Here is a 27,803-nt window from a genome sequence, read left to right as displayed (position 1 = left end):
TCAGCAATATTTAAACACAATTTCTATTTCTTAAGAGCTCCAGAAATAGATGACTTGGCTTACAATGCTCCTGAAAGGGAAGCATGTCCTACCTTGTAACTTCATGAGACTATCCAACACACAACTACCATATTCTGTTGTCTAGGAGGCATTTACAACCTTCCCTGCTACTTTATTCCAGTTCTCTTTTCTGTTACCTTTACCCCTATAAAAGTCTTATATAGAAGCACCACCACAATTCAAAATAACCTATCAGTTTGAAGTTTTTCTCTGCCCTTTAAAAGTTAGAACTTTTTTTTTAATGTTGTCCTACTCTCAGCATTTGATTTTATTTCAGCAGATAGCAACAGTATTTAAAAAAAAGTCAAATGTGTCCTGGTACCTTCTTTTTCAGCAAAACTCGTTGAGTCTTTGAAGAAACATCGAGAACAAGTTCTGCATTTGCAGCATCCTTATTTGAAGTAACTGGTCTTACACTTGGCTCCTGTAACCTGGAACCAAGAAAATAGCATCATGTTTGTTCAGGGTAGCAGCTTCTTCTGTAGCACGAATTAGATCTGCATCAAAATTCAACTGGAAGTTTACACTTCCAATACAGCCCATCAGACTAAGATTTCTATTGGGGTTTTTTCCCCTCTTGTTAGGAATTACCAGGGCAAGCTGGTAACTTGAGTACATTCTTAAAAGGGGCTTTGATTTCTCAGTGGAACTAGGAGCTTCACAGGCAAAACAGATGAATTAAAAGACAGTTTCCTACCTCATTTTGAGGAAAGTAACAAAGCCCTGTATCGATCTCCCAGAGCTGCTTTCAGTAGCATATAAACTAGTGCAAGCTTAAACCTCACAGGTATGTTGTAAATAGGTGTGACTTGTGGTGAAGTGTCCTTTATACACCAAAAGACATTAAGTCCTCAGAGGGGGACTCCAAACATCCCAACTCTTCCAAGACCACATAGTGGGGTCACAGCAGATGCCAGATGCTAAATCCTTCTCACTGTGTGACAGAATGAACTGTCAAGCTGTGCCTCTAAAGCAAAGGTACTATGTCCAAGTGAGGTAAAATACACAAATTACTAATAGCCAGACAGCTGCTGAATTTGGCATTTCTTCTGCTAGCTACAAGGTAGACAGAAGTTTAACTCCATGTGAAAAACTTCTGAATGGTAACCATAAAGAGAATAATAATTTGATATTAATTAATTAAACCTTAATGTGAATGGTAGAAGTATTTCCATCAAAGATATCAAGAATTACCCTGAGAAAGTGTATGTAGCAGCAATATAGATGAAGTTTTCATAGTAAAGCTGTTTGCTGTCTTGGAAGTCATTCATGCAGCAGACGACTTCTGAGGAGCCTGCTCCTTTCACTGTCAGTGTGATGAAGGGAGGCAGGACTGGCTCATCCCATGCATAATCCAGAGAGGTCATGGGCTTCACATCAGTGGACAGCCTGGGCTCCACCACCCCATGCTGCTTAAACACAACTGGGACCTGTAACAGTCAGGAAAGAGGAGTTTATTCATACAGGAATTGTTCATCAGACAGACTTTTTGCTATCATTTGCTCATTTACCAGGAGTTGATGAGTGAAACATGCTCAGATCACTTCTTTATTTCCCCCCACAATCATTTCCATATGAATATTCTTCCATTCAGATCTTAAGAGAGTCTTAAAGGGATGATAAACATCATCTTTGCTTTTATCAGTCATCTGTGGTTCAAAATGTCTGCAGGCCCATGGAGCATCTCAAACCCTGTTAATCTAAGTAACGAGACTAGAACAGACTAAATACCATCCCTCTCACTGGTAATATTTCTCTTCCTTGTAAGACTTTTAAAGCACTCATGAAAGCCACAATGCTACCACTATTATTTGAAAAAGATGACATAGCTGTGTACTACCAATTTTAAATAGAACTTCAGAAAATTACAATTATTACAGACAAATACACAGACTTTCATTTTACTTCATTACACAAGTTAGTCATCTTCCACTTCTAACAAATACAGAAGAATTACTTTTTTTACTAAAAAAAAGGAAAAGATATGGGGCTTGGTTCTTTTACCTTGGAGAAATTGTCAATGCGGAAAGGTGGTGGTAACTGGTCGGTGTCGCTGAACGCAATGCGATACGTGGCTCCTTGAAGGGTAATTTCTACTCTTAAGAAGTAACATTTTCCCAGGGTGTCCCTGAAGAAGATCACAGTACAAGACATGTAAACTTCTAACCTTCATTATCTGCAGTGTTAAACAGCTGTTTCTATCAAAACACAGCAGCTGCAGAAGACTTATAGGTCACAGCTACCTCATATTAATATGGAACGAATTGTTCTTGTTGACCTCAAAGCCCCCAGACCAAATGCAGTTTGGGACATCCATCAGCCTCACACACAACAGCTGATCATAATCATTCCGTGGCCAGTGGAACACAACACTGGAACCAGGCAGGGTGGAGATGTAGCCGTCAGGATTGGATGTTCCCTAGGAAGAGAAATTGGTAAATAACTGATAAATAATCCCAGCACTGAAAAATCCACTATTAACCTCTACACCTCTAAAATACAAACACAACCACTCTTCTGTCAGGTGGATGCTGCTATTGGAAGAATAAGAAAGATCCTCATAACCAGCCAACAATACCTTCAAGAACAATGTCTGCTCTTTTTGGTGAGCAGATGCTGTGACTAAGTACAGTCCTGGGGTGACTTTTTGATGCTTGTCTCCCCATTCGTCTGCTTAGCCCAGAAACAAGTTTTGCACCCTTAAAGACTGGCTCTGAGAGCAAAGTGGGGGGAAGAAGAAGAGCAGAGTTTGTTATCAGTAACTGCACTCACTCCTCCACATTCCTCCTCCTGGACTGTGTTGCCTGCGGATGGACAGACAGCAGGACAGAGCTCTCCTTTGCTTTTAGTTAGTTTTTAGCTAGCTGAGGCAGAGAAGTTCCCTGGACTGTGCTTTTCTTTTTCTTTGGAACTGTTTAAACCTGCTCTGGACTGAACACCCAGAAGAGCACTGGCAGCTCTCACCTACAGCCCACCAGGCTGGGCCTGGGCTGCAGCATTTCCAGTGCCAGAGGGACTGGTAAGAGACTGAGTGAGTCGAGCTACAGCCCATGGAGGGGACTTTCTGAGTTTGTCATCTCCTCTGGAGCAGCAAGAGGGTTTTATTGCTCAGAACTGTTAATTTTTTGTGCTGGTGAATGCTTTGCCTGTAAACAGTTTTTTTCCACTTTTCTCCAAGGAAATATTTTCCTGAACCAGTTGAGAGAGAGCCACTTGAGTCTGCTTTCTGGAGGAACCCCTTCAGAGGGTCTCACCCAAATTTGCCCTCAACCAGGACAATACTGTACTAAAAAGTCACAACCAGGAAGATTCTTACCTGACCTCTGGCAAATTCCCGCTGAACAAAGGCCAGTTTGTAGCTGGATTTATTGTCTAACAGATACCGGGGAGCAAAGGTGACCATGCAGGTGTCAATGTAACGGCCTCTGCCTTTTTTAACATCAATACCTAGTAATAAAAACAAAGTGAAATTATAGCTATTATTTACAAAAGAAAAAGACAGCTCCCACAGTATATTTCAGAGAACATAAGTTCTTTCTGGGTTCCCGAGATGAAGCCTTTGTGCCATACAACTGCCTTGCACTGCAACATTATTTTAAACAGTAAATGTAACCTTATGCCATCTGTTACCCTCTATTTCTCAAGTACAGCTTAGATACTGAAAACAACTGAACATAAAAACCCAAATACAATTCCCAGTCACAAGTTTATCAATGCAAGTAATTATTTCACTTTTAAACATATGAAAAACACCTTGATAATCACGGTGGAGTAACTTCCAGACTCTCACTTAATTCAAAACTAAAACCTTTTATTTTATGTACACCAGGAGCACAAGGAATCCAGAAGCTGCACTCCTGCACATCAGCCTATGCAGGCACTACCAAGCAAAACCCAGAGAAGCAGCACGTGGCTGAACAGTTGCAGTACACAGACACTCAAAATAATCAGAGTAATGTCCTGGGGTTTAGAATGTACTTGGAATTAGCATACAGGGAAAATAAAAGCACAGAAGCAGGCAGAATAGTTTGACAATGTAGTTATTAACACTCAATGATGAAATGTAAAATTAAAAATAACTGAAAGCTAATTTTTAAGCTAATAAAGTTCAAAACAAAGATATAACAATACTTAGAACACTATCTTTTGTTTCATGGTTTTCTCTGGACCCTCAAAAGCCTTTAAGAAGTTACGTTTCCCTGCTGCAATTGCTCTGTTTCTTGTGTCACTGGCATTGTATCTCACCCAGAGTTCCACAGGGTTTTCCAGTGTTCCCATCACCACCTACCAATGTTATAGATGAGGCCTGGCCGGTTTCCGTGCTGGATCACCTTAAGGGCTCTGACACCACTACCACCATCCAGGGAGAAACCCTGGCACCAGCCAGGCATTCCTTCAGGATGGATTCCTTTCCCAACCCGCATTGTACAACTAAGGGTAAGAAGAAAACACAAAGGTTTAATCATTTAAATGAAGGATCAGGTAGCGACAGGATGATCCAACACGTGCCCAGACAGAAAAAGAACATCTGTGTCTGGATGTAGAAGCATTTGAAGCCACGACAGATCTCTTACTGAGTGAGTCATGCTGCATTTCTGCCGTAAGCCCTTTCAACACACTGGTAAGGAGTCAATGGCCATGTCCTGTAAAAAGCTTGGCAATTTCCAGATTGATTAATCACAATAGCATTTGTGTGTCTTTTATCTTTGAAATAAAAAAAATTAAAATTTGGAATAAACTGAGACACAACAGAATTGGCCAACCAAGGAGCTTTCAGTGGGAAATGTCTAAGAATCCAGTATGCTCAACACAGTATTAAAAAACTTAATCATTTCACAGGTCATCTTAATACTTTCATCTTTGTAAAGTTCCTCCTGATTGCCCTTCTTACTTACAAGTTTGGCTGTTCTTTATCAGCATAGCAGAATAGTAGTGGGCTGAGGCTTCTAGCAAGCTCATGCTCCTCAAACTGACCAGCTGCATCTGTTTTTGCATTATCTTGTCTGAAGATAAGTGGCAATCCTTTAAGTGAACACAAAAAAAAGAGTATTAACCTACACATCACCTTTGTAAAAATTAAAATGAGAACTGTAAAAATTTCAAATTAAGGAACCCAAGATATTTTTGTTGTAGTATTTTAACCATTACTATGCATGTATTCTCCCTCAAGTTGTTCTTACTCTTCTTAAAACAGCTGCTCACAGCTGCAGGTCATGAGACTGGTCCGTGCAGACCTGAAAGTGCCAGTGGAAGTTCACACAGACTCACTGCAATTCAAACTGCTGCCTTCTAAAGGCATTTCAGTCTTTGAAAACCACAAATTTTAACAGTGATCTAATCTATATTGATTTATTGAGAGGTACAACAGCTTATGTTTGAAAATCTATAATATAGCAGCCCAATGCATAAGTTATCTGCATCACACAGTAGCTGCTGGCACTACTAAAAATATAAATTCTTACAACCTTTATTCCTCTTAAGTAGCATTTAAAAGCTTTATTTGGCTAGAAAGCAAATCAAAATACTACAGGAAATCCTTATTTCCCACTTCACAATTCCAACAGAACTTGCCTGTTTTGTTGATTAACCAATATGGAGCAGAAATGAGTATTTTTAGAGAGCCCTCAGCACGACACACAATCCGTATGGTCAGATTCAGCAGCCGTTTATTGGCATCGTACAATCGCATCCTCACTGTGTAGTTTTGTGTCCCTGGAGGAATCAACAGCTCTTTGCAGATTGGGAAGTTTTCTAGCAATACCCCTATGAAACAAAAGAAAGCAGAGCAAAATAAAACATCACCCACACAAACATGAGTTTTTGATAAGCACTTAAGCTGGTGTTTCACATAACTTGATCACCCTTAATATTACATAGAGCTCACCCTAATCAAATTTTATATCTGCCCAGTATAGTAAACTCTGACCTCATGAAGAAATGCCTCAATTTAAGTCACAAACAGCAAAACAAGTTCTGTAAAGGACCCTGCTTAGGGCTAATTATTGCTTTAGGCATTACAGGTCTAGCCTGTGTTGAGTAACTCCACATACACTCTCAACACCAATTATTCCTGTCAAAAAGAAAAGAGCAAAACCACCCAAAATATTAGGAGCTTATTTGATTTATTCCCTTCTTTACCACTGTTCTCTCCAGTTTCCACTCTCAGGAAAACAAGAACTGAACAAGAAATATTCTAAGTGACAGCTGACAAACCAGGAGAAATGATGGCAATACTGGGTTGGGTCTTTTTCAATGTGTTCACTTCGTTAAAAATAAGAAGCTCTGCAACCCAATGAAATCATCATTTAAATGCTTTCTATTTGTCTGTTTTTCCATTCTGTTCCTTGCAGAATAAGTTTCCCGGTGGTACAGAGAGGAGCAGCAAATGGTCCCTGAGCAGGAGCCTTACCAAGCTCAATGTTCTGGGCTGTGTCAGCCGTGTGCAAGGCGGCCTCTTTGCCAGGCTTTAGTGTCCCACTGATGGGCAAACCCTTCACGTAGAACTCCAGCTCACAAGGCAGCAGATTGCAGATTACCACCGTTGGCAGGAGATAAATGGTGTGCCCAGGCTGCCTGAAAATCTGCTTAGCACTGTCAGAGAATATGCTGGAAGGCATGTAATCTGGGTAGTTTTCTTTCTTTATAGCCACACAAAACCTGGGAATGCCAACACATGTGAGAAGTCAAGGAATTTGACAGAACAATTAAACCCCGTCTTTCTGTATTGCACCAAGTCCTCAAAGATGCTCTAACTCCAGGATTAAAAAGGAAAACAGCATTTAGAGTTGTTCTCCACAAATTCCCTTTGTAAATTATTAAAAGGTACTTAGTATTTATGTCTGACATTAAGACAGCATGAGTTTTCTGATTTTAATCAAAGACTAAAGTTAGTTCCCCAAAAATTGGTCTGTTTAGAGACCTAACAGAAAATGGCTATTAGAGATTACCACCTTTAAAATCAACTTCCATAAACTTGCAAAAGCATGTTCTTAACTGCTACTAAAAAGAGATTTTTAACCATTAAATTATAATCATGTTCTTAAACAGAAATGCTGAATCCCAGTAGATATATCCTTGCTCTAACCACTTGACATTTCAGTTGTTTATTAGTTAAGGTGAAAAATTGAGTTGGTAAACCTTCATTTTAAATAATTTTTTTATTTTGCTCCCTGTGATACATTAAAAAACAGCATATTATGAAATGAACTATGAAACTGACACACAGCATTAACTATAGTGTGCAAAGGTCATTTCCTGACATAATGTCCATAATCTCTATCCTAGTATTTCCTACATTCAGAGCAGCCCTAATCAATCATATCAGCAAACTATAAAATTCCATTAGGTCCTCACTATGCAGAGACATTTTTGGCCTCAAAACTGAGCAGAGGACATTGAGGACAAAGAATGAATATTTGTGAACACTCTTTTGGAAAAACACTCATTATCCTAAGTGAGACTAAGCAGTTAGTTTAACGCAAGTTCACATTCTATTTTCTGAATTTTCTTTTTTTTACAATAAATATTCATAGTGTGCTTTGTACTGTCAGAGGTTTAACAGGGACTGTCAGAGGAGCTTCAAGGAGCCCTGCAGAAACAGAGCAGCTAGACTTCACTGCTTTCTCACTATTCAACAGACCCAATAAAACATCCCACTAAACTGCAGCAGATTTCATCTCTAAGCATTTTCTTTCCTGTTATTTACTTTCACAGGATTTCATTTATCAGAGCTTGCAGAGAAAGAGCTAATTAATTACCTGAAAAACCGGCTGTTTTCGGACTCCATGGAATGACACTCCCTCTTGCTGCTGCACACCTCTGCTGCCTTCTGGACATTAGTCCAGTGAATAGGAGCCTTACAGAAGAAGACTCCCATTCCTTTGGGCCTGGCTTGCAAACGCCAGGATGTGAGATGCAATGGAATAGCAAAGGAATCTCCTGGCATAACTGCTGGAAGGACTACAGGCTCTGCAACCAGAGAAGAAAACACACATATCAAAAGAGGCTCCTTTACTGAAAACCATAAAATTTTGAAGTAGTAAGTCTCAAATTTTTAATGCAATATGTTTCATTTTAATGTAAATCACGTCCTGCTTTATGCATGTTTCAAAAACCAATCTGTTATTTTTAGCTCTATTAACAATCTGGCAGCAGACTAATTTCAGTGTGCAAATCTGAAACTGCCTAAAAACTTGCTGGTACTCAAATTCTTTAGTGAAAATGCTTGTTTCAAAAAACTTCATTCTTCAAACCTTTTGGGTACATTATCAATGTATCATTAGATTTCTACACTAAACCTTTGCATAAGTAACACCAAAACCCTCTAGATTGCTGCTACAGAGACAACTCTGCTACATACAGAAATAAGATGAAGTCTTTACAGAGTCTCAGCTTTCCCTGTTTATCTGAACAACAACTGAAAATCCTGCTGGACTCTCTAGTCTCTTGTTGACTGTCTTCTTCTTAACATGACCCATATCCTGTCCAGGGAGGTCTGTTCTGGTGTGAAGCGTTACAGACAGTGGTGAATCTTCCTGGGGAGAAAGCTGAACTCCCCACAGTCCATAGGGAATGCTATAGGAATATGGGTGACAGGAGTGTACAGCACTTACTGTCGGGGGCAGAAGGACTGTCCAGGCGCAGTTCCATTGGAATTTCCAGCTTGTTCTTCAGCATCAAGGCTGAGCGCACTGTTATCACCTTCCGGGCGCTCCCCTCCATGGTGACTTCAAACACCACACGAACTGGAGGCAATGAAGAAAACTGGAAGATATTTAAAAGCATTAAAAAGCTCAGGTAATGAATAGATCTAGAAGAGGGACACCTCCATTATGAAGCACTAACTGCTGGAGAAAAATTTGCCAATTGAGTCCAACTATGTGCGACTCATAAGGTGTAAAAAGAGTTTCATGATGGTGGTTTATAATCCTGTACCTCTTCCTCAAAGCACAGTAAAATTATGAAAAAGCAATTCCACATACCAGAAACTCTATTATCTTTCTCAAAATAATCCAAGTTCAAATAAGAGCAATATGGATCCTTAGAGAAGAACTTTATACATCATCTCACTATTACCTTATTTAATAAATCCATGGAGTTTGAAGTCTAAAACTCATATAATTACCAGTCACTCATCATTCCTATCTGCCAAAACTGAAAAACAGTTGGAGCTTTCTTAACATATTCACACTTTGTTCATTCATAGCTGCCCGTCTGCTGTGGTGTTTTACCTTCTACATTACACAAAGTCATTGCCACTTTGATTCTGAAAACAATATTTAGTATGTGTTTACGTGCTGGAATTCATACACTGGAATTTAAGACCCATTTTTCAAACATTTATACTGGTGAGGAATGGCAAATCATAAATATTTGTTCTGATTTGAAAGTGCATTTTGTTTGCTTAAATTTTCTTTCCTTTCTATTGAAAATGTTGTAGAAGGATGGGAAAGCCAATTCACTTTTAGAGTTTCCCTAATCTTACTTAAGTAGCTCTCAAAAAAATGAAAATATATACTCACGTAGACTTGTGGATGTATTATATTTGTTCTACTTATTGGGCTTCCAAGCTGAGAGGAAAGTAAACAAGAAGGTTAAAGTAGTTCAACTTTTTTAAGATACTGCTCTCAGCTTTAAAACAGAACTTTACTACAGAAGAATCAACTTCCATCACTTTGTGTTTCTGATCTTCAGTACAGCTTGGAATCACGTCAGAACTGGATTAGCAAAGCCTGTTTGTAATACTGCTTTGTAAAAAAATGAAGCTTAAGGAGGTTTTGTCGTAAAGAAAAAGTCTACAGGAGATGTTGCTGAACAAGAGTTCTCATTAATTTATAATCTCATAATTTGCATCCTTTCCCTTCAATATTCAAATTACAGAGAGATGATTCTTTTTATGCTTCAATATAAAAGCATCAGAAAATTGAAGTAAGAGACCACTGGCTCTTGTCACCAGTATTAAATCAAATTTAATTGTGCTTTATATCAAAAAGATCTCAACCTTCTATTTGCCCAGTGCTCAACAAGGTCCAGTAGCTAGTCTCAAACTATAGTCTTGAAATCCACAAGACCATTTTTATCACTGAGCCTCCACCAAATGCCAGCCTGCTGATTATTACAACTGCATTTTCCCTTCACGACAAGTATATTTTGTCTACAGAGCCACATACTTAAAATCCAGTCTCTAGGCTTACAGGAAATTGCCAGTGTTGTTTATTTTAAGCAAATTAAATACATGAAAAGCATTCCTGCAATAAAAGAAGTAAAAGTAGCTGCTGAAATGCTGGGCTGATTTAAAGCTCAGTCTCCACGAGTGCATGGCCTGTCACTAACACATTCATTCTGTCCCTGGAAGCTCTGCCTGCCAAGCACAGATTAACTGCTGACTGCTCTGGCTGTGGCTTGGTTACACAGTTAGGAACCCAGCATCTCCGAGCTCTGCCAATCCAGGCTAACTGGAAAGAGGACAATCTCATGCAGCAGATGCTTTTAGATCAAAATCTTGCAGACATCATTACTCCTCATTTACATGTTCTTTTAAAACACTCAAAATCAGAACTTACAGTAGAAGAGGAGGAATTCTTATCTGGTGCAGCATATCGGAAAAATGTTCCAACTTTGTCTACGGACACCGGACTCACTTCTTCCCAGCCATTTACTCTCACTTGCAACTGATGAATCCTTAGATCATGTGTGTGCCTACCAGGTTAGATCAAGTTAAATTACTATTAAGCATTATTATACAGACTAAATACCAAACAGTTAAAACCAAAAACATCCTCTGGATTCTGTTTAAAGAATCTCACTGAAGCATTAAAAAAATCTCAAGCGTTTTCCCATTTCATGGATAGATGGACCTGATTTTATGTCTAATCACTCCACCTTTCCTAAGGAACACACAGACACATAACTATGTTGCAAATATAAAAGCGTGATACTTATTTGTTAACAAGCTCTAGTCCTTACCTCTGATAACAACCAATACTGCCCCAATAAGTCCTTTAAAATAAAGGACATTGATTTGTAACTGAAGCCCCCAAGTCCTTCTAAAAGCTTATAATGATCCAACTCACATACAGGAATAGCTGCCACAACAGCAACAGCTGCTGCTTTACCACAGAAATTATAAACCATATAGGATTTTAAAAACAGAAACTAAACATTAACAATAGAGTTTACAGAAATGCCCTTTTAATGTGACACCTGCCAGTGCCCTCACAACTGTGAACCTGTGTGTTCCACATACGAGACTGTCAGAACATCTCATGGCCTGGTCCCTTCACCTGTGTCTGAGTTTCCCTCTGGTTTCAAACTCAAACGGAACCTCTTCCCCAGTGATAACCTCTTGCCATTCACTGACATTATGGGCATCACCCAGCAACGTCCCGTTTTCCTCAGGAACAACACCTGGACTCCCACTATGAGACAGCGCAGCCCTGTGAAGAGAATCACAGCATTTTACAAAATGACTACTTCAAGTTGCAAGTGCTTTTTAGTCTGCCTCAGTCCTGCAGTGAACACATTCCCACCATGAATGTACTTGACTGGTTTCCACATTCTGCTAGGTCACTTGAAAAAAAAAAACAACCTTTTTTGTTTAACAATAAAACTATCTCTGTGTCAAAGAAGAGGCTCTTAGCTGAGTAAAACTGGGAGTTGCCTACGTGTGTCTGCGAAACAAAAGCACTGAAAACAACAGAGATTGGCTGACATGGAAGAGGAGCCAGACAAATATGTCTCAAGTGATCCCCAAAGAGCTCCTTACCGGGTTGGGGTTGTAGTCAGGGTGGCAAACCAGAGAGTGCACCCAGTGTGATTCCTCAGAGCAAAGGGGACAAACGGCTGCCTGCGCTTCGGGGTCTTCATTTCAGCTACAAAACACAACACAGACTTGTCTGAATGCCCATGAGAAACATTCATCAGATGTTTATGTGGGATGAGATGCATGGCTGGAGAACCACAACCTGCACTAACTAAAACAAAGGAACAGGACATCAGATTATCTACAAAATTTTTACAATTAGTAACTGCTACAGAAACGGAACAAAACTAACAGACATTCTTCCCCTACATCGATCCCCCTTGGAACTGAGCTTAATCTACATGTTATTCTTTATATCGAGTCTTATAAAATACTAAGCCTTCAGTTACACTCAACATGTAGAAAATCTAACTAAAAACCCAAGCATAATCAGAAACCTTTTATGTACATCCAAATGCTCATGAAATACTAAACACACATTCACTTAATTATGATTTATGCTGTATTTAATGTGACAAATACAGGGTTAGCCAGTATCCCCTTTAAAGGGACTTTTATTCTCAAAGCCTGAACAAGTAGAAATATTTTCCCTATACAGGATAAAGCCTACTGAAATATGGAAAATAATTTGAGGGCAACCAAAGGCAATCTGGTTTTGTTAAACTGCTGGGACAGCAAAACACCAGAAGAAGACACTTCTCCCATGTTCAATTTTTTCTAAGCACAAATTTCTAACAGGCACACAAGTGCTACTCTCACGTTCCACACTGCAGTGCATGAAATCTGTGAAAATACTTACTGAGTCTGGACACAGAAAAACCCCTGTCAAAGTCCAGTAATTTACTTAAACAGGAAGATAAATGGCTGCTACCTCAATACACAACATTGCTCTCTTTAGTATGAGAGAAGCAGAAAGAAGGCACACACAATAAATCAGCTGCTTAAAGAAAAGGTAAGACAGAAATCTCTTCCCCAGGCCTGATTTGAAGTCACTCCAAAAGGTTTCCAGAGGCAAGCAGGGGTGATGTGGGGAGGGCAGGAAAGTTTTTGAAGGAGTTACGGATCATGACAGATGACTTTCTGTCAGATCAACAAATCCCTATGCACCCTCACATTGTCCATGGAGACTTAAATCTGATCTAAGCTTACAGAGAAAGTTATTTCCAATTAAATAGCAAGAAGATGAAATCCTTGAAAATCAAAACTCTGATTTTTGCCAAAAGCAAATACATGTTTTAGTGCTGAGTTTCAGTTTATATAATGTTTTGGCTAGCCCAGGTTCTACAAAATCGGACGAGAAGCCAAATGAACTTTTAGTCTTGTGTTTAATCTATTGCCAGTTTATCTTTGGAGACTTCTAAAAACAGATTTTTGGGACTATGGCCTGCTTTTCAAAAGAAATGTATAAGTTGCATTTTGAGACTACTGCCTGAAAAAAAAGACTATCATTACCAGGAGGACTTTTTAATAATTAATTTAGTAATTTAGCTGCAACCCCTACTAAAAGCCAAACAATGAATCTTAGATGTTTTGCTACTTGTTTGATTTTGGGGGGAAAAAAAACCACAGAAAATATTTCAGAAAAATAAATCCAAAATTTTCCATTTTTTTTTAAACTCAGAGAAAATATTCCTAATGGCACTTGAACAGGAAACAGATGTAGATTTCTAGAAAGTTTTCTGTCCTCCCATCCATTAACTTTTCTATAGGGCTATATATTTATGAAGTATGCTCTTTGTCTTCTATAATGTCAAAAAATGAAAAATCTTACTTTTTACTGCATGGTTTTGCCCAAAATCTGTCCTGTCAAATAGAACCCCAACAAATTAACAAATTATTTATTAGGAATGCTTTACTTCCTAAGGCTTACTGAAAACAGCCTGTGCTTCTGAAGCATCTGAAAGTTTGAAGTACCTAAATAAGCTAAATTAGGCATAAATATGTATATTGAACATAATGGTGGATATTTTTAGAATATAAATTAAATACTATGATATTATTACACTATTTTTAACCCCTCTATTTTTAAGCCTCTAGAAGAAGGACACTAAATAGTCAACAATTCACACAACCTTCCTAACAAAGACAGTTTTCCTACATTGGGTTATATTTCTCCATTCTTTCCTGAAGAACCCAGAGAATGACACGATGAAATACAAAATTTAGCAGATTCAAGTAGCTGTTGTATTATTTGGCTTGAGGGTTTTTCAGTTTTGATTATTTTTAAATATAGAGGCCAATCTACCAGCAAGTTCCACATACAGCACAGTATTTATTGTGCAAGAGCCTTCCAAAGAAGAAAACCACCTTTTGGTGTCTGCGTGCTGTACAGTACCTCTAGCATAGATCTGATGCTCTAGGTTAGTCAAACTGGCTGTACTCCTAGTTCTAAGGTAGACAAGAGGAAGGCCTGGCAGACAGGAAAGACAAAGTCAGCAGGTAAGAAAATCCACACAAATAAAGGTAGATCTTCCCCTGCATGCATAAGGGAAGATACACATCATGCAATTATGAGTCTCTAATTTGCTTACACTAAGCTGGCATTTGAATTGATAAAATTCCTTCCAGAAGGAACTCTGGGAGAAAATAAGCTGAAAAGACCTGCCACACATCGAGAGCTATTACTCAGGTGATTATTTTACAAAGTAAAACCAGTATTTTTTTCCAGAAACTCATTTATTTAGGTCTTTGGGGTGCAGAAAGAAAAAGATCCCCTCTGAACTGCACACAGCCAAAAATCAACACTCTGATTTAATCCTTGACACGAGTCACTCATTTAACTGAGAGTGGCAGACAGAAAGGAAGCAGAAGTAGCAGTGCAAAGCTCTTACTCAAAGCTAAGCACCCAGAAAGCTTTTTGTTTTAAAATAATTGAGCATAAGTGAACAGAAAACAGCTTTTTTGTCTTTTTTTTTTTTTTTTTTGCCAAACATATCTAACAAATCACTGTATTCTGTGAAGTCAAAATACTTATGTTTGTAATACATTAGACAGATGCTCATGTGTGTGTCAGGTCTGTTTCAAATAAAGTGTGATTAACGACCAACATACTCTGCCCAAAACATGGGGGATCCACCGAAGAACCCATCCAGTCTTCTGAGCTGATTACATTCACTTCTTTCTCCTGTTTACAGTAATCTTCCATCCAGGACTGCTTGGTACATGTGTATTGCTCTAGAGGAATGTAAGCACAGATAGCCAGTGTCTTCAAGGGGGCAGTAAACAAAGTCATTGGAAAGTGTGTTAAACTCATCACACTCAAGTTACTCCACTTTAACGGCAGAAGTTTCATTTCGCTGCTTTTTCTCTGAGTTACATAAGTTAGAGACAACAGCTCATAAAATCACAGCAGTGTCTTAAAAAAATATATATATCCCTAAGACTTTATTTCTTAAAAAAACTGTCAGTGGAATTTCATGTTCTTAAGATCCTCCTATGTCAATCTAAGAGCCCTCCCTGCCGAGGCAATTAACCTTAAATATTTTCACATTAAAAGTACTTCCTAGGGGTTTGGGGGTTTGCTTTGTTTTAAGAGGCACAAACACATTCCTGCATAAATATCAACACACCAACTGAGTCCTCTGGCACAATATTAATCACAAACCAGCCTCACCACTTATTATCACTGCTTTTAAAAAGGGCCATCTTAGGAATCATTGATTTGCTTCTCTTTCTGCCACCTTGGCTCCCCCTCTTTCTGCCAGTCCCCCACGTTCTGCCTGGGACAGAAAGACCAAGGAAGGCTTTTCTGTTACATCTACAAGTTCAGCTGATGGCATTTTTTTTATTGTGCCCACCAAATAATTCTGAATGAGCAAGAATATTCCTGGGAAAGGCACACAATTGGAGTCCCACAATGCAGAAGCTCACATGAAATTGGAGTTACTGACAAACAAAATATTTTGATTTCCAAATGTGGGTCATTGACAGCTCAGGTGCTCAGAGACCAAAGAACAGAAATGAGTAGCTCCCCACTACACCTGTCAATGTACTGAAAAATGATGAGCATATCAAAATATTTTTAAGCCCTATGAAGTACAGAAAGCTTTAGATGAAAGCCTGCTTCTGATTAAAAATAAATTTCAAATACTATACAAATTTGATAGAATTCATATGACCAGAGAAAGAATTCCTACTAACCTCTAACATATGCAGCTCGTGTCTTTACACTTTCACAACATCTGACAGAACATAGGCTGCCTAAACACACACCTGGTAGAGTATCCTGGAAAGTATGGAGGGACTTGGGCCAATCCCACTTCCTCCATGGGACGCCAGCAGCACTTTAACTAGAGATGTCTGTCATTTTCAGTAGTGAAAACCAGACTGCAGAGTGCTGCTCTCAGGGAACATTCCCACATACCTATGAGAACAGAGGTAATGTTTATATCCAGGCGTGGTTTGGCCTTCACTTCCAGCTTCAGGCGGGAAGGCTGGAGGCGGCTCGAAGCTTCTTGTTGCCAAGACACTGAACACGGCCACGGCTCAATAAATGGCTCCCAACCTGAGGGAAACACAAACCATCATCTTTGCTACACTCATGGAGGCCACACTTGAATGCTCTTTACATATTTAATAATGAAACTTTCATAATTAGATCCTTTACTTTTAATTTGTGTTCAAGATGAAGTTGCAAGCCTATGGATTTAATTTAATACCTAATACAAATTTGGTCCAGCTCCTCCATTTAGACCATGTATAATGTATGTAGAGTCTTGCAGAAATATCTTAGTTCCAATTAAAGCACTAGAAGGCAACTACTGCTCTATATTTAAGCCAGCTGGAATTAAACTCTCAAATAGCTCTGACAATGATTTTCACAAAATTATACATTAATTTGGTGATTATTCAGTATCTCAAAAGATAAAGGTGTAGAAGCTATTAAAAAAAATCACCCTACATATTTTTTAAAAAAAAGAAATTTTTAAAACAAACAAAAAAACCTCATTATCAACAGGTAATTCCTGAGTGCTTGCCACCAGTGAAATTTAGAAATTTAGTTTCTAAGTTAAAAAAACCTACACAACTAGATTATTTCTTTTGTCAGTACCTGGCCTGTACTGAGGCCTAACTTGCTTTTTTGTATCTAAAACATCGATTGTGATGGTCTTCTTATGTTAATCCTTTGTCTTCAGCCTAATCACCTGCCTGCACATGATTTTCCTTCCTGAAATATGTAATAAACTGAATCCACCAAACAATTAAAGAGAAGAGAGAAAAGAATGCAGAGGAAGCTTTTTATGAAACTGTTATTTTCTGGATAACCATTTTATGCAATTCCATTTGAAAACCTGAGTGCCACTTTCATATCAGCCAAATCTCCACTTTCCACATCCCTCCAACTGACCTCAAATCAGGATATCCTGTCTAGGATCACACTGTCTCACATACACAGAGTCCCAAAAGTCAACCTCTCCCTATTCTCTTAGAGACATTTCACAGCGGGTAAACTTCAGGCTCCTGTAGTAGGAAAGGCTGTTTCCTGAACTTAAATAAGAAAACAACAACCCCCTAGGTATTTCACCTGAAAGCTCACGGTTGTAATAATCTCCAGAGAGGGTAAAATGAGCATAGCCTTCAGGGCTGGTTCTCAAATGCTGGAGAAAATTCAAACCTGTGGGGAAAAATAAGAAGCGAAATTTAAACTAATGAAAACAATCAAGCTTCCTGATTTTGTGAACGGTCAAGTAAGCAATGGAAGGTTTTGTCTTGTCTTTTAAAATGAAATGCTACAAAAAGCTTATCATAATACTCTTCCAATAACATTTGCAGACAGCCACACCTTACAATACAGAGCCTCCCTAGGATTCTGCTCAGGACAGCTTCCATTTGTTATGTGATGCAAAAAGGGGAAACCAGAATCTTAACCCTACAAAGACTGTAATCTTCTTAAAACCAAAACGTAAACCAAACAGAAATAAAGAAAAAGGAACCCCCAATATCCCACACAACCACCACCAAGACACTGTCAGTTGAAATTTGACAGGTCCTGACAAACAAGAGTATGATGCTGAACACACCCAGAACGGGCAATCATTTTATGCCAAGGCAGAACCAGATACTCACATGAAAAGGTTATTTCAGCCAGGGGAACGTCACAGTCCATGCAGTCATCTATAAAGCAGATGCAGATACTTTCTGCCTTTATTTCCACTCCAGAGATGAACTGGAAAGGCACAATCCCCTGGCTATCTCGACCAGAAGTCTGGGAAACTGATTTCAGAGGTTCAGCATTCTTAAACAACCAACTTGCTGCTTTTTTCAAGTCACCTTAGATAAAAGCAAACAACCAATCAATCATCACCTACTTTCTCAAAGACATGTACTTAGTAAAAATCATATAGAAGAAAACTAACTCCCTCTCTCTTAAGAAAATATTCTCAGCAGTACTTGAATATTCTCAGCAGTACTTGAATATGCTCTATTTTGTAACATAAATATGAGAAGATTACAAAGACATTGGTATATCCTAAGAGTAAGAAATGTGTTTTGAAGTTTGCAAATGTAATAAAAATCTGTAACATTATGCATGCCTATATTTAAGGTGGGAGGTATGATAGTGCTGAAGGAAAAAAGAATCACTTGTGTAAAGCTTTGTTTTCTTTTCATGTACTGCATGTAGAACTAGAGAAATATGATTTTAAAAGGGAGAGATGAAAACACATGCTCTCAAGAGGAAGAGATGTGGAATAGCAAGAAATTGGTGCACCATGAAAATTACCGACCTGAACACAACCAAAACTCCCAAACAAAAATTCTCTCAAGCATCCCCCACACATGACATCCCAAAGAGCAGGAAGAACCCTTGGGGGTGGATTTTACATAGCAGACCAGGAAGAAGAATGTTTAAGACTACAGGCCAGCACAGAGCCAAAGATGCTCTGAAGAAGGAAACAGTGCCTGTGCATAGCCACCTGACAGTCTAAAGGTTTTACTTAATTGCAATTAAGGTAATATGAACAATGTGCAAACCCCTGCTAAGAATATCTGATGTTACCTTGGCAGATCAAAAGAGCTTTACGACAATCTTCCATTCTGAATCCCAGCTCCTGGAGGCGAGCCAGCTGGACTTCTGGAATTAAAAGTTAACCAGGCATAAATCCTCGACAGTTATCTACTTATTTTCATTTCTAAAATCAAGATACATCTGTATGAAAAATGGGGGGTTGTTTATTTAAGACTGCAGCTATAGCAAAAGCACATGATTCAGCCCTGCTTTTGTGTTTTTTATAGTATCATCAGGACAATGCCATTATTAGGTAGTTCCAACCTACAAAGGGTCTTACACCATGAAGATACCAACATCTTTTGTGTTAAGCATATAGATTAGCTTCACCTTGCAGAAACCTCCCTCAGATATACGGACTGGCTTCACTCCAACAGTGAAAAACATACCAAGAACAGGATCCAGCACACGTTTGGATCCATCTCTGGTTTCATGTGCCAAGGAGTTTTCATGCCCTGGGGCTGAACTGGAGGGATCAGCAGCATTCCCAGCACTTGAGGCAGCTGAGTCAGGCAGAGCTGCACTTGTCTGTTGGGGAATTGACTTTGCAATCGCCAAGAAGAGCTGAACATCATTGTAGGACAGTCTGATATCCAGGGCTTGCAACTGAATCTAAATGAAAAATGAGAACATAAGATTCACTTGCCTTTTTCTACACATTTTTTTAAATACCTCAGATATTAATAAAGCTTTTCCCAAAGGAAGACAAAATTTAGTGTTACAATCTGATTACCACGTTGTTTTAAAAATCCAATAATAAATTTATCAAACTTGTTATTATTTACCAATAACCAAAAGCATTACATCTCAGGGAAAAGAAGTTTTACTTTGATATAATGGTAAAAAAAAAGTCTTTAAACATAATTCCCTTCTAATATGTCCTAACAATTAGAAACAGAAAATACAGAAAATTATAATTTCCTTTCAGGTATTAGTACCTGTCTAACACCATCAGCCTACATAATCAACCTATTTCTTTCCCCCACTATTAATCTCTGTAACACATCCTATAAATCACTCTTTCATTACCACTAAGAGCATTTTCTACATGCTTCTTTCTTTTCCTTTTCCATTTCAGGAAAAAGTTACCTTACCCTCTTCTTATGCATTTGAAAGTCTTCTATTGAATCCTTGGGCATAAAAATATCTCTGCTAGTATTTTCTACTGCATAGTTTTATTCAGGCCTTTAATATTACCTCTAGAATAGGAGGAAAATCTTCACTATTGAAAGCATCCAGCAGTCCTGAACCACTTGGGTAGGAAGAATTCCCAATAAGTTCCATATGAATCTGTACTGGATCAATAATTGACAGTGCAGTCTCTTGCTCATTTCCTAACCGGCATGAAAACACCTAAAAATTGCAAATTATTTTTAAAAAATTATGAACTGAGATAACAGACCTGGCAAGAACTAGCAATATTTCGAGGCTACAGTCAAGTCTTACAGTTTTAACAGAAACACTATAAAACTATTCTCAAAACTGCTGTAAAAGGAGAGCATTTGATGAGAAACCAACAAACTTCAGAAAGCATCTGTGGACTATTCCTTTTGTATATATATTTATAGTAAAGTATCTTCACAAGCTGCTCTAATTTTAGATGTTATAAAGAAGCAAATTTATTTTTCTTACCTCAATGCCAAACAAACTGCCAGAGAAAGGACGATCTAACAACTTGGGCTTGTAAGTGAGAACAGTCGTTCCCTTCAGAATAATTGCGTTGGTGTCGAAGCAGGACATGTCTTCAACAACCACAAATTCAGTTCCTTAACCAAAAGAAAAGACAAATAACTAACAGGGCAGTTGGTAATATCATTAAGGTACTTTAGGTGTTTGTAGCAGGTTCCTTGATTTCCTTTAATGGACCTGTCTTTACACCAGCACATGGTTTCTCTTTTAATGAGAAAAGCTCCTACAAAAGCATCAGAGAAGAGCACATTTACCTGTCACATTAACCTTGACTTCCAGCTGCTTCTCTGCTGTCACGGGGAGCGAGGAACGTTTGGTAACTACTCCACTTTTCACAGTTTTGGGAACAACAGTTGTGTCACTGATGCAGGTTCGCTGCCGGGACGGATGGGGATTTTCCCGCTTCTTGCTATCTCCAGGAGTACATAAAAAGTCATGAACCAGTAACAACCAGTCAAATATCAGGAACACACGAAGATTGTTCAGAACAACTGTGAAACTGGAGGAATCCTTAGTAGACCTTTTAAGAAGAGAGAATCACACAGGTGAACTTTATAACCTGCAAATATTTAAAATAATGCTGACAACTATCAGTTTCTAGTAAGACTTATTTATAGGCATAGATTTTATAGGCATAAACTTGGTTTACAGTGTCTGGCCTTTAAAATACATACATACATTTATATATATATATATCTTTAAACAGATTGAAATTCAACAATTTGCTGTACCCACAGAACCCCAATAGATCTTAACTGCACAAATTCTAAGCCATAATGGTACAAGAGATGAACTGAAAAACCAAATGACAGGAAATTTATAGAAGCTCCTTTAACACACATTATCAAGATTAATTTTCAAAATCTCAAATTTCAAAACCTTTTTTTATTATCATTTTATGTCTGCTGGCTATCAAACCTAACATTCTGTGTGTGAAACTCAGACCTGGCTCCGAGATAAGACGTACAACACGAATTTCCTCTCATACCCTGACAGCATTTTGCAGCACAGGAAGCTGCTTTGTCATTCAGAAAAAATGTCAGCCTGCCTGAGCTCCCAGCATCCCATTCTGAAGGTCTGGCTAGGAGGGATGGAGTGTTTGGCTTCGTGATCTGGAATACCAGTTACATTTGATCATGCAAACTGGAAAATCATCTAAGCACTTAAATACCATGAAACAATTTTCAATCCAGCACACAGTGAACTATAAAATCTCCAAAGAACTGTGATGCCTTAGTGGGGAGCAGGCTCTGCCTGAGCTGCTTCCAACAGCAAAAGCCTATAACCCTCCCTGGCTCTCCAGGATATTTCAAGAGGCACCAGCCAGTACAACACTATCACTGAGTTCTGCCAGCCCTTGCATCTTCTGCCAAAGATGCTCTCACCACTAAAAACAGACCACATGCTGCTGCAGCTGAAATTTAAAATCCCAACAGTTGGGAAGAAGATTCCTGAAACTCTCACTCATAAACCAGATTAGGCTGTACTGTGCAAACTCACTAACTGTGTCTAATCTAGCCGCCTACTGACTCAACAGTTCTGTGAAAACCATCTGGGGTTTTTTTAGGGTGTATTTTTTAGTAAACCTCATTTTAGATTTAATCAAATTGAAACGTTGGCTTCTTTCTGAATACATTGTTTAGGTACCTAAAACCGTAACGCAGCATCGAAATCTTAAAAAAAAAATTCCTCTCAATTGCCAAGTTTCTTTAGCTGGTTTTCATGAAAAAATGGCTCTAAAATTTTCTACTGGACTAAAATAATCCACAATTTTTTTTTTCTACATTACTCCTGCAACTGTTCCAGAAGGCATTATACTTATATGAGAGTAAGAAAGCTGAGCTTGGTCAGTAAATCTGATCAGAAGTGAAAGCAGTATCTCTAGTCATCTCACTTCACCCTCTTTTTTGATAGTTAACATTCCTCAAAATAACACCATGCTAGTACAGGTAAATACTGACATTATACTTTATACATTATACTTTATATTCCCAATTTCAAAACTAAATTAGATCAAAACAAACAGGGTAGGACAGAACATAGAAGAGAATACAGAGATTGTTTTTGAAAGAGGTGTCGTTTCTGTCTGTATTTGATGCTCTCAGAAAACCACGTGTGACACCTGCTGGGAAACAGCTTTTGTGCATCTTATCTTAAAAATTCTACAAACTGGTTTTATGCACACATACAAGTGATAGGCAAGACTTATCAAGCTTTAAGCACTACTGATTTTAATAGGTCAAACCTTCATCTGATCCATTACACATTCAAACGTAAATTTTATTGCAATAAGTGGAAAAAAAAATAATCCAACAACTTCCAGAGAATTAATAACCGCAGATTTCAATCTATCAGGTACCACTGATCACCCCAAAAATGTCATCACATTGAAATACAGTGTCCCCAAGTTTATCTACAATAATAACAGTTTATTAAAATCAGGACAACACTGATCATGTCATTATTAAAAACAATTCCCAGAATTACCAACCTGAAATGCAATTCAATCTGGATTGCTCCTGGGCTACTGGTGTTCTTTGATGACTGAAAGATGCAATTGAAGACATTTGGGGGGCCTGTAGCATATTTCTGTCCAGCATAACGAGTGTCAAAGGCCATCATGGAGTGAGAGACCAGATTTACAGACTTTGTTCCATCTGAAGAGCTTTCAAAAAGCAACTTGGATTTCTTAAAATCAAACCTGGGAGAATAAAAAGTAAAACAACACACCAAAGAGACTTACAGCTTATTTATTCCTTGGAGTCACTTATTTTACAAGCATAATACACTGCTGAAATCTTTCATTTAGGTATTTTCTAAAACAGCTACAATCATGTCCCATGTCATAGAGATAGAAAGTGGATCTGTACTAAATGTAATCATATTTTCCACTGATAAAAAGCCTTCTGGATTAAAAAAAAACCCAACAAGCCAACATACCAGAAATCTGCTTTTTTAACCTTCCCTCGTTTTGCTTTCTTAATTAAAATACTATTTCTTTTGGGCAAGTACTGATTGCTGGACTGTTATTTCAAGGACAACTGAAAAGACAGACCGTATCCTTTGAACAGTGTCATTCCTTTTCACCTTTCAGAGCAGCTCAAACTCTCAGTTTGGTCTCTAATTAAGAAATTCCATTTTACTGCATTATTAAATTGTAATTCCATATATTGTTTCCATTCTTGCCCTGTATCTTTCACGTGAGCATAGTATTTAGGAGAAGGTATTCAGTATGAGAAGAATGTTCATACCTGGCTAAAGAGCTGCATCCATCTTTTCCCTTTGGATCCATCAGTTCCAGGCTCACATTAACCATGTCAATGAGGAATGACATGGAAGTATACACTTCTCCACTCAAAACTGTCTGAAAGTGGAAAACACCAACATTCTTTTTCAGACCATCTGTTTAACTTTGATCCCTGAATTAACCTGTATTTCAGAAAAATGTAAACAGCTTTTGTGTGGTGTCCTTCTCCAAATGGTTTCATCAATGGCTTCATTAACCCTTACTGGGGAAATGTTACATTTCACAACACTGTGGCCTTTAACTTAAAAATTACCATTAATCCATTTTCACAGTACTGGTCTAGAGCTTCTTTGTCCTTAAAATACTGCTGCCATCAGCAAAATCAGCAACCCCCCCCCCAGACATTTCAGAAGCATTTCAGCTGCACATAGATCCTCTTACAAGAATTCTTGGATCCTGCAAGTCGTAAGGGCGCATGAACTCCTCGATGGGCTCTCCGAGGTTGTTCTCCAGCAGCCCACGGATCAGTTTGTACTTGTTCAGATCCAGAGAGCAGTGCACTGAGGACAGGTTGCCATGGATTGAAATGTCTGCAACAGCATGACTCAGCTCTCTGCAACAAAGAGAAGAAGAGAAAACCTCAGTGTTTCCAGGAGCTCCAACACAGCAGGCAAGACCTTTAGGATACAACAAAAGGCATCTAAAACACTGCTCTAGGTGACAGCATAAAGTGACCCTGTTTAAACTCACTTGTCCAAATTTCTCTCTACTTTTAACTTCAGTCTGAAGGGCTCTGTCAGCAGGCTCCCTCCCGTCTGCCTCACCAAGTAGGATGGAAAACTCAAATCCACACTGGTATCTTCCACAGCCTTGGAATACTCTCTCTGGTATCTTTCAGCAGCAAAGATGTCCATGTCCTGCAGATCAACTACAATGCAGTCTAAGAGGCAGATGTGATCCTCTGCAAGTACACAGGAGATAACACATTAAGGAAGGAAAACAGAATCTGTGCAAAACTAGTGCAACCTACTTTTAAAAAGAAATTGAATTTCGTTTTGATTTTATTCCTTTTTTTTTTTTAATTCATGTTCATCAATATCTGTAACCAGCAGATACCAAGCTCATTCACAGGTCAATCTGAATTCCTAATTAGGAGTCCAAGTACACTCCTTGTATGCGTGCAATATGCATCTCAAAACACACCCAATTTGCAGGACTGTTCTTCCAGAAACCGAACTACAACTCCCTAATCCTTTAAGCTGCAAAAATCAGCCTTAAAGCTCAGAAATCATTTATTCTCCAAACTACAATCTTCAGGCCCAGAGTGTCATACCTTTTCAGTGTCACATAAGATCAAAGCAGTACGTCACTGTTCTATTTCACAAGGCAAAAGAATCTCCCTGGGGTTCCTAAGGCTCTCACATACCTGGGCTCTCAGGGTTTGGGACAACAGGCAGCTTTGCTGGCTGCCCTTGCTGCTTACTCGATGTGCTCACTGCAGGCTCACTCTTCAGCCTAGAAATGTTTGTTCCTGATGATTTTTTCATGACCAACCCTTCTATTGTTAATTTGGATTCATCAGCACTTGTTTTCTTCATGCTGTGTTTTGGGGTTCCCATAGGAGAGGAAAATTGAACCGAATCCTGCTAATGAAAGACATTTTGTAATTAACATTAGATTTTTGACTTAAATTCTAAGGAACCAATGCACCAACATTCCAGCTGCAACAAATTACTAGAATGCCAGTATCTTCTGCTGCAGAAAGTATGTTACTGGAATGCCAGTATCCTCTGCTTAGAAAAAATGGCCAAACTTTTCTCCTATAGCCTTAACAGCAGATGAGAACACTTTCTTTGTAAAAAAAGTTTATTTCAGCAACCTTCCTCAAAAAGCTGTAGAATCTTTCCAATGAGAAACTAATTCAAAATAGGAGGGTTTTGCATAAAACCGGAACACTCTCACGTAAATGAAATTAGTACCAAAATGGAGGGTAAGACTGTGACAGTATTAAACATTCCTGCAGAATAAAGACTGTTAAATATTTAAAGCTGTCTTTCAGATGATTAAAAAAACATATGCCATTATTTCTGCAAGATCATGTCAGCAACTTCATATTTTATTACTATATGTGAACTAACACTTCTACACATGCACATTTTATGCACTTTAAATACTTCAGTTGTCACACCAAAATGTGTCCCAAAATTCTCCTGCAGTTTAAGGTTGGAAAAATCCCTACCATTAGTGGTAAATTCCTCACAGGTAAAAGAAGATAAATTCATTTATATTGGTGTAAAACATTTTAGACATCTCCCCACCACCACTTATCCAGTGGAAATCCATGAGCTGTCTTGCATCAAAAACCTGCGAATTTCACTACAAAAAGAGTCACGTCAACATTAGAAATTTCTTTTCCCAAAAATCCTGCTTGACCCATCTGACAGCCTTCTGTGATGGAATGGCCCCAGCCACTCTGTGATTTGTCTGGTAGAAGAGGTTTACACGCCACCTTCATACTCCAAAGCCAGTTTCAGGATTCCTTTGTCAATCATTTCAATTAATTAACCTTGTGTTCCACATGCAGGTAGCAATCATCTTCAGTGATTTACTCAGCCCTTACTCCAAGATTGCTCACTTTGCCCCTGACTCCTGTATTGTTACTATCATTTCCTATTTTCCTTCTGTATCCAGTTTCTGATGTCACATCCATCCCTAACATAAACTTCCCTTTCTGGTTTTAATTGTTAATATTTTCTTGCCTTACGTGGTTTTTAAATATTAGAAAAAAATTGAAAAAATTAACTGTAAACACAACCAAGGATTTTAAGAAAAAAATGTGAAGACATTAACATTTAACTTCATACTGTAAAGAAAAGACTGAAAAGTACATGCAAAGGAAAATCATCACATCATCTATAAATCTATGAATGCATGCAATTAAATCCAAATTAGCAGCTCTTCAGACATGCATAAAGAGCACAACACAAAAAGTTTACACCCAATTCTTACAGAATTCAGCAAAACCTTTAGAACAGAAATATCATCTTTAATAAATGAAGTAGCTTTTTTAAGTGCTAAATTCCAGAAGAATATTTTTTTTGTTATAGAATGAATGAGGAGCACCTGAACACTGCCATAAGGATGTGAAATACCTCAAATAAAACAGGATCCTTGTATGCATTGCCTTGTAAAATCCGATCCTCAAAAGTAAACATAGGACAGAGGAAAAATGAAAACAAAACCAGCAAAAAAAAAGCCAAACCCCACCTAATTCCACTTCAAACACCTACATTTCTACAGTGCTACATAACACAGTGTTTTTAGGCTGAAATAAAATTATTGTGCATACTTTCTTTAACTTACAATGTTAATTCAGGAGTCTACTGCTTACAGACCTGTACTTGTATCAAGACACTACAGTACAGGGAACAGCCCATCACAGTCCACTACCTCCTTACAGCAAAGACACAGGTAGATACCAGTCAGATGAAGGCAACAGACACACCACAAATCCACTGCAGGATTTCAGTCCATCTAACTCCTAATCCCTTCAAAAGCGAATCAGAGGGTTCCCAGACAACCCCCTCTTTTGTTGAATGGGTTAGATAGAGAAAGCCATCCAAGATGGATCTTCCTTCCCCCAAATTTTGTGGCTGCATCTCCTAAGAGCAGCACCGGCTACTCCTGTCCTATGCTTTGCCACATGTACAGCCACTGGAAACCTCTCCCATGGTTTCACCTCATCAAAGCAACTACACACACTCAGTTTTCACTAAGAGCAGAAAAAAAACCCAAAAAGCCAATTCTGTTTTTCCAGTGTGTTAGAGCAAGTCTCAGCCAACACAGACTCCTGTTTTCTGCTGTTCACACTTTGGATATTTGGAGTGGTGAACAGCTGGAGTAACCAAAAAGGGTGAGCTGAAAGCCCATCCTGGTCCCACGTTCAGGTGTGCACCTAGTTGGGTCCTGCTTGCTCACCAGAGCAGCTGGAGTGAGTTCAGCCTCCTTTACTGCCTCTGTTCTCTCCAAACACTCAGTTC

The 27,803-nt window shown here is 38.5% G+C and overlaps 1 protein-coding gene across 6 annotated transcripts in view; it reads right to left on the bottom strand.

Annotated features, from left to right (window-relative positions):
- Positions 1-27,803, bottom strand: part of VPS13D (vacuolar protein sorting 13 homolog D) — a 95,805-nt gene that overhangs the window by 45,257 nt on the left and 22,745 nt on the right. The window contains exons 26-55 of one of the 6 annotated variants that reach the window (XM_068171599.1): positions 25,190-25,409; positions 24,514-24,724; positions 24,205-24,376; positions 23,768-23,880; positions 23,008-23,217; positions 20,771-21,036; positions 20,460-20,593; positions 20,025-20,180; positions 19,217-19,439; positions 18,819-18,893; positions 17,888-18,091; positions 17,346-17,435; positions 16,185-16,325; positions 14,873-14,995; positions 14,157-14,231; positions 11,825-11,930; positions 11,343-11,495; positions 10,623-10,758; positions 9,582-9,629; positions 8,673-8,823; positions 7,818-8,028; positions 6,470-6,717; positions 5,632-5,823; positions 4,956-5,082; positions 4,349-4,491; positions 3,377-3,507; positions 2,304-2,479; positions 2,065-2,188; positions 1,255-1,490; positions 383-491 (exon numbers count right to left, since the gene is read on the bottom strand). In XM_068171599.1, coding sequence (XP_068027700.1) covers positions 383-491; positions 1,255-1,490; positions 2,065-2,188; positions 2,304-2,479; positions 3,377-3,507; positions 4,349-4,491; positions 4,956-5,082; positions 5,632-5,823; positions 6,470-6,717; positions 7,818-8,028; positions 8,673-8,823; positions 9,582-9,629; positions 10,623-10,758; positions 11,343-11,495; positions 11,825-11,930; positions 14,157-14,231; positions 14,873-14,995; positions 16,185-16,325; positions 17,346-17,435; positions 17,888-18,091; positions 18,819-18,893; positions 19,217-19,439; positions 20,025-20,180; positions 20,460-20,593; positions 20,771-21,036; positions 23,008-23,217; positions 23,768-23,880; positions 24,205-24,376; positions 24,514-24,724; positions 25,190-25,409 — 4,704 coding nt within the window. Of the gene's footprint in view, positions 1-382; positions 492-1,254; positions 1,491-2,064; positions 2,189-2,303; positions 2,480-3,376; positions 3,508-4,348; positions 4,492-4,955; positions 5,083-5,631; positions 5,824-6,469; positions 6,718-7,817; positions 8,029-8,672; positions 8,824-9,581; positions 9,630-10,622; positions 10,759-11,342; positions 11,496-11,824; positions 12,033-14,156; positions 14,232-14,872; positions 14,996-16,184; positions 16,326-17,345; positions 17,436-17,887; positions 18,092-18,818; positions 18,894-19,216; positions 19,440-20,024; positions 20,181-20,459; positions 20,594-20,770; positions 21,037-23,007; positions 23,218-23,767; positions 23,881-24,204; positions 24,377-24,513; positions 24,725-25,189; positions 25,410-27,803 lie in introns of all 6 variants that reach the window. The other 5 variants (XM_068171600.1, XM_068171596.1, XM_068171601.1 and 2 more) reach the window with 5 other exon arrangements.

This window comes from Anomalospiza imberbis, chromosome 23 (genome assembly GCF_031753505.1).
Source record: "Anomalospiza imberbis isolate Cuckoo-Finch-1a 21T00152 chromosome 23, ASM3175350v1, whole genome shotgun sequence".
Taxonomy (NCBI): domain Eukaryota; kingdom Metazoa; phylum Chordata; class Aves; order Passeriformes; family Viduidae; genus Anomalospiza; species Anomalospiza imberbis.
This window is presented reverse-complemented; position numbering and strand designations above follow the sequence as displayed.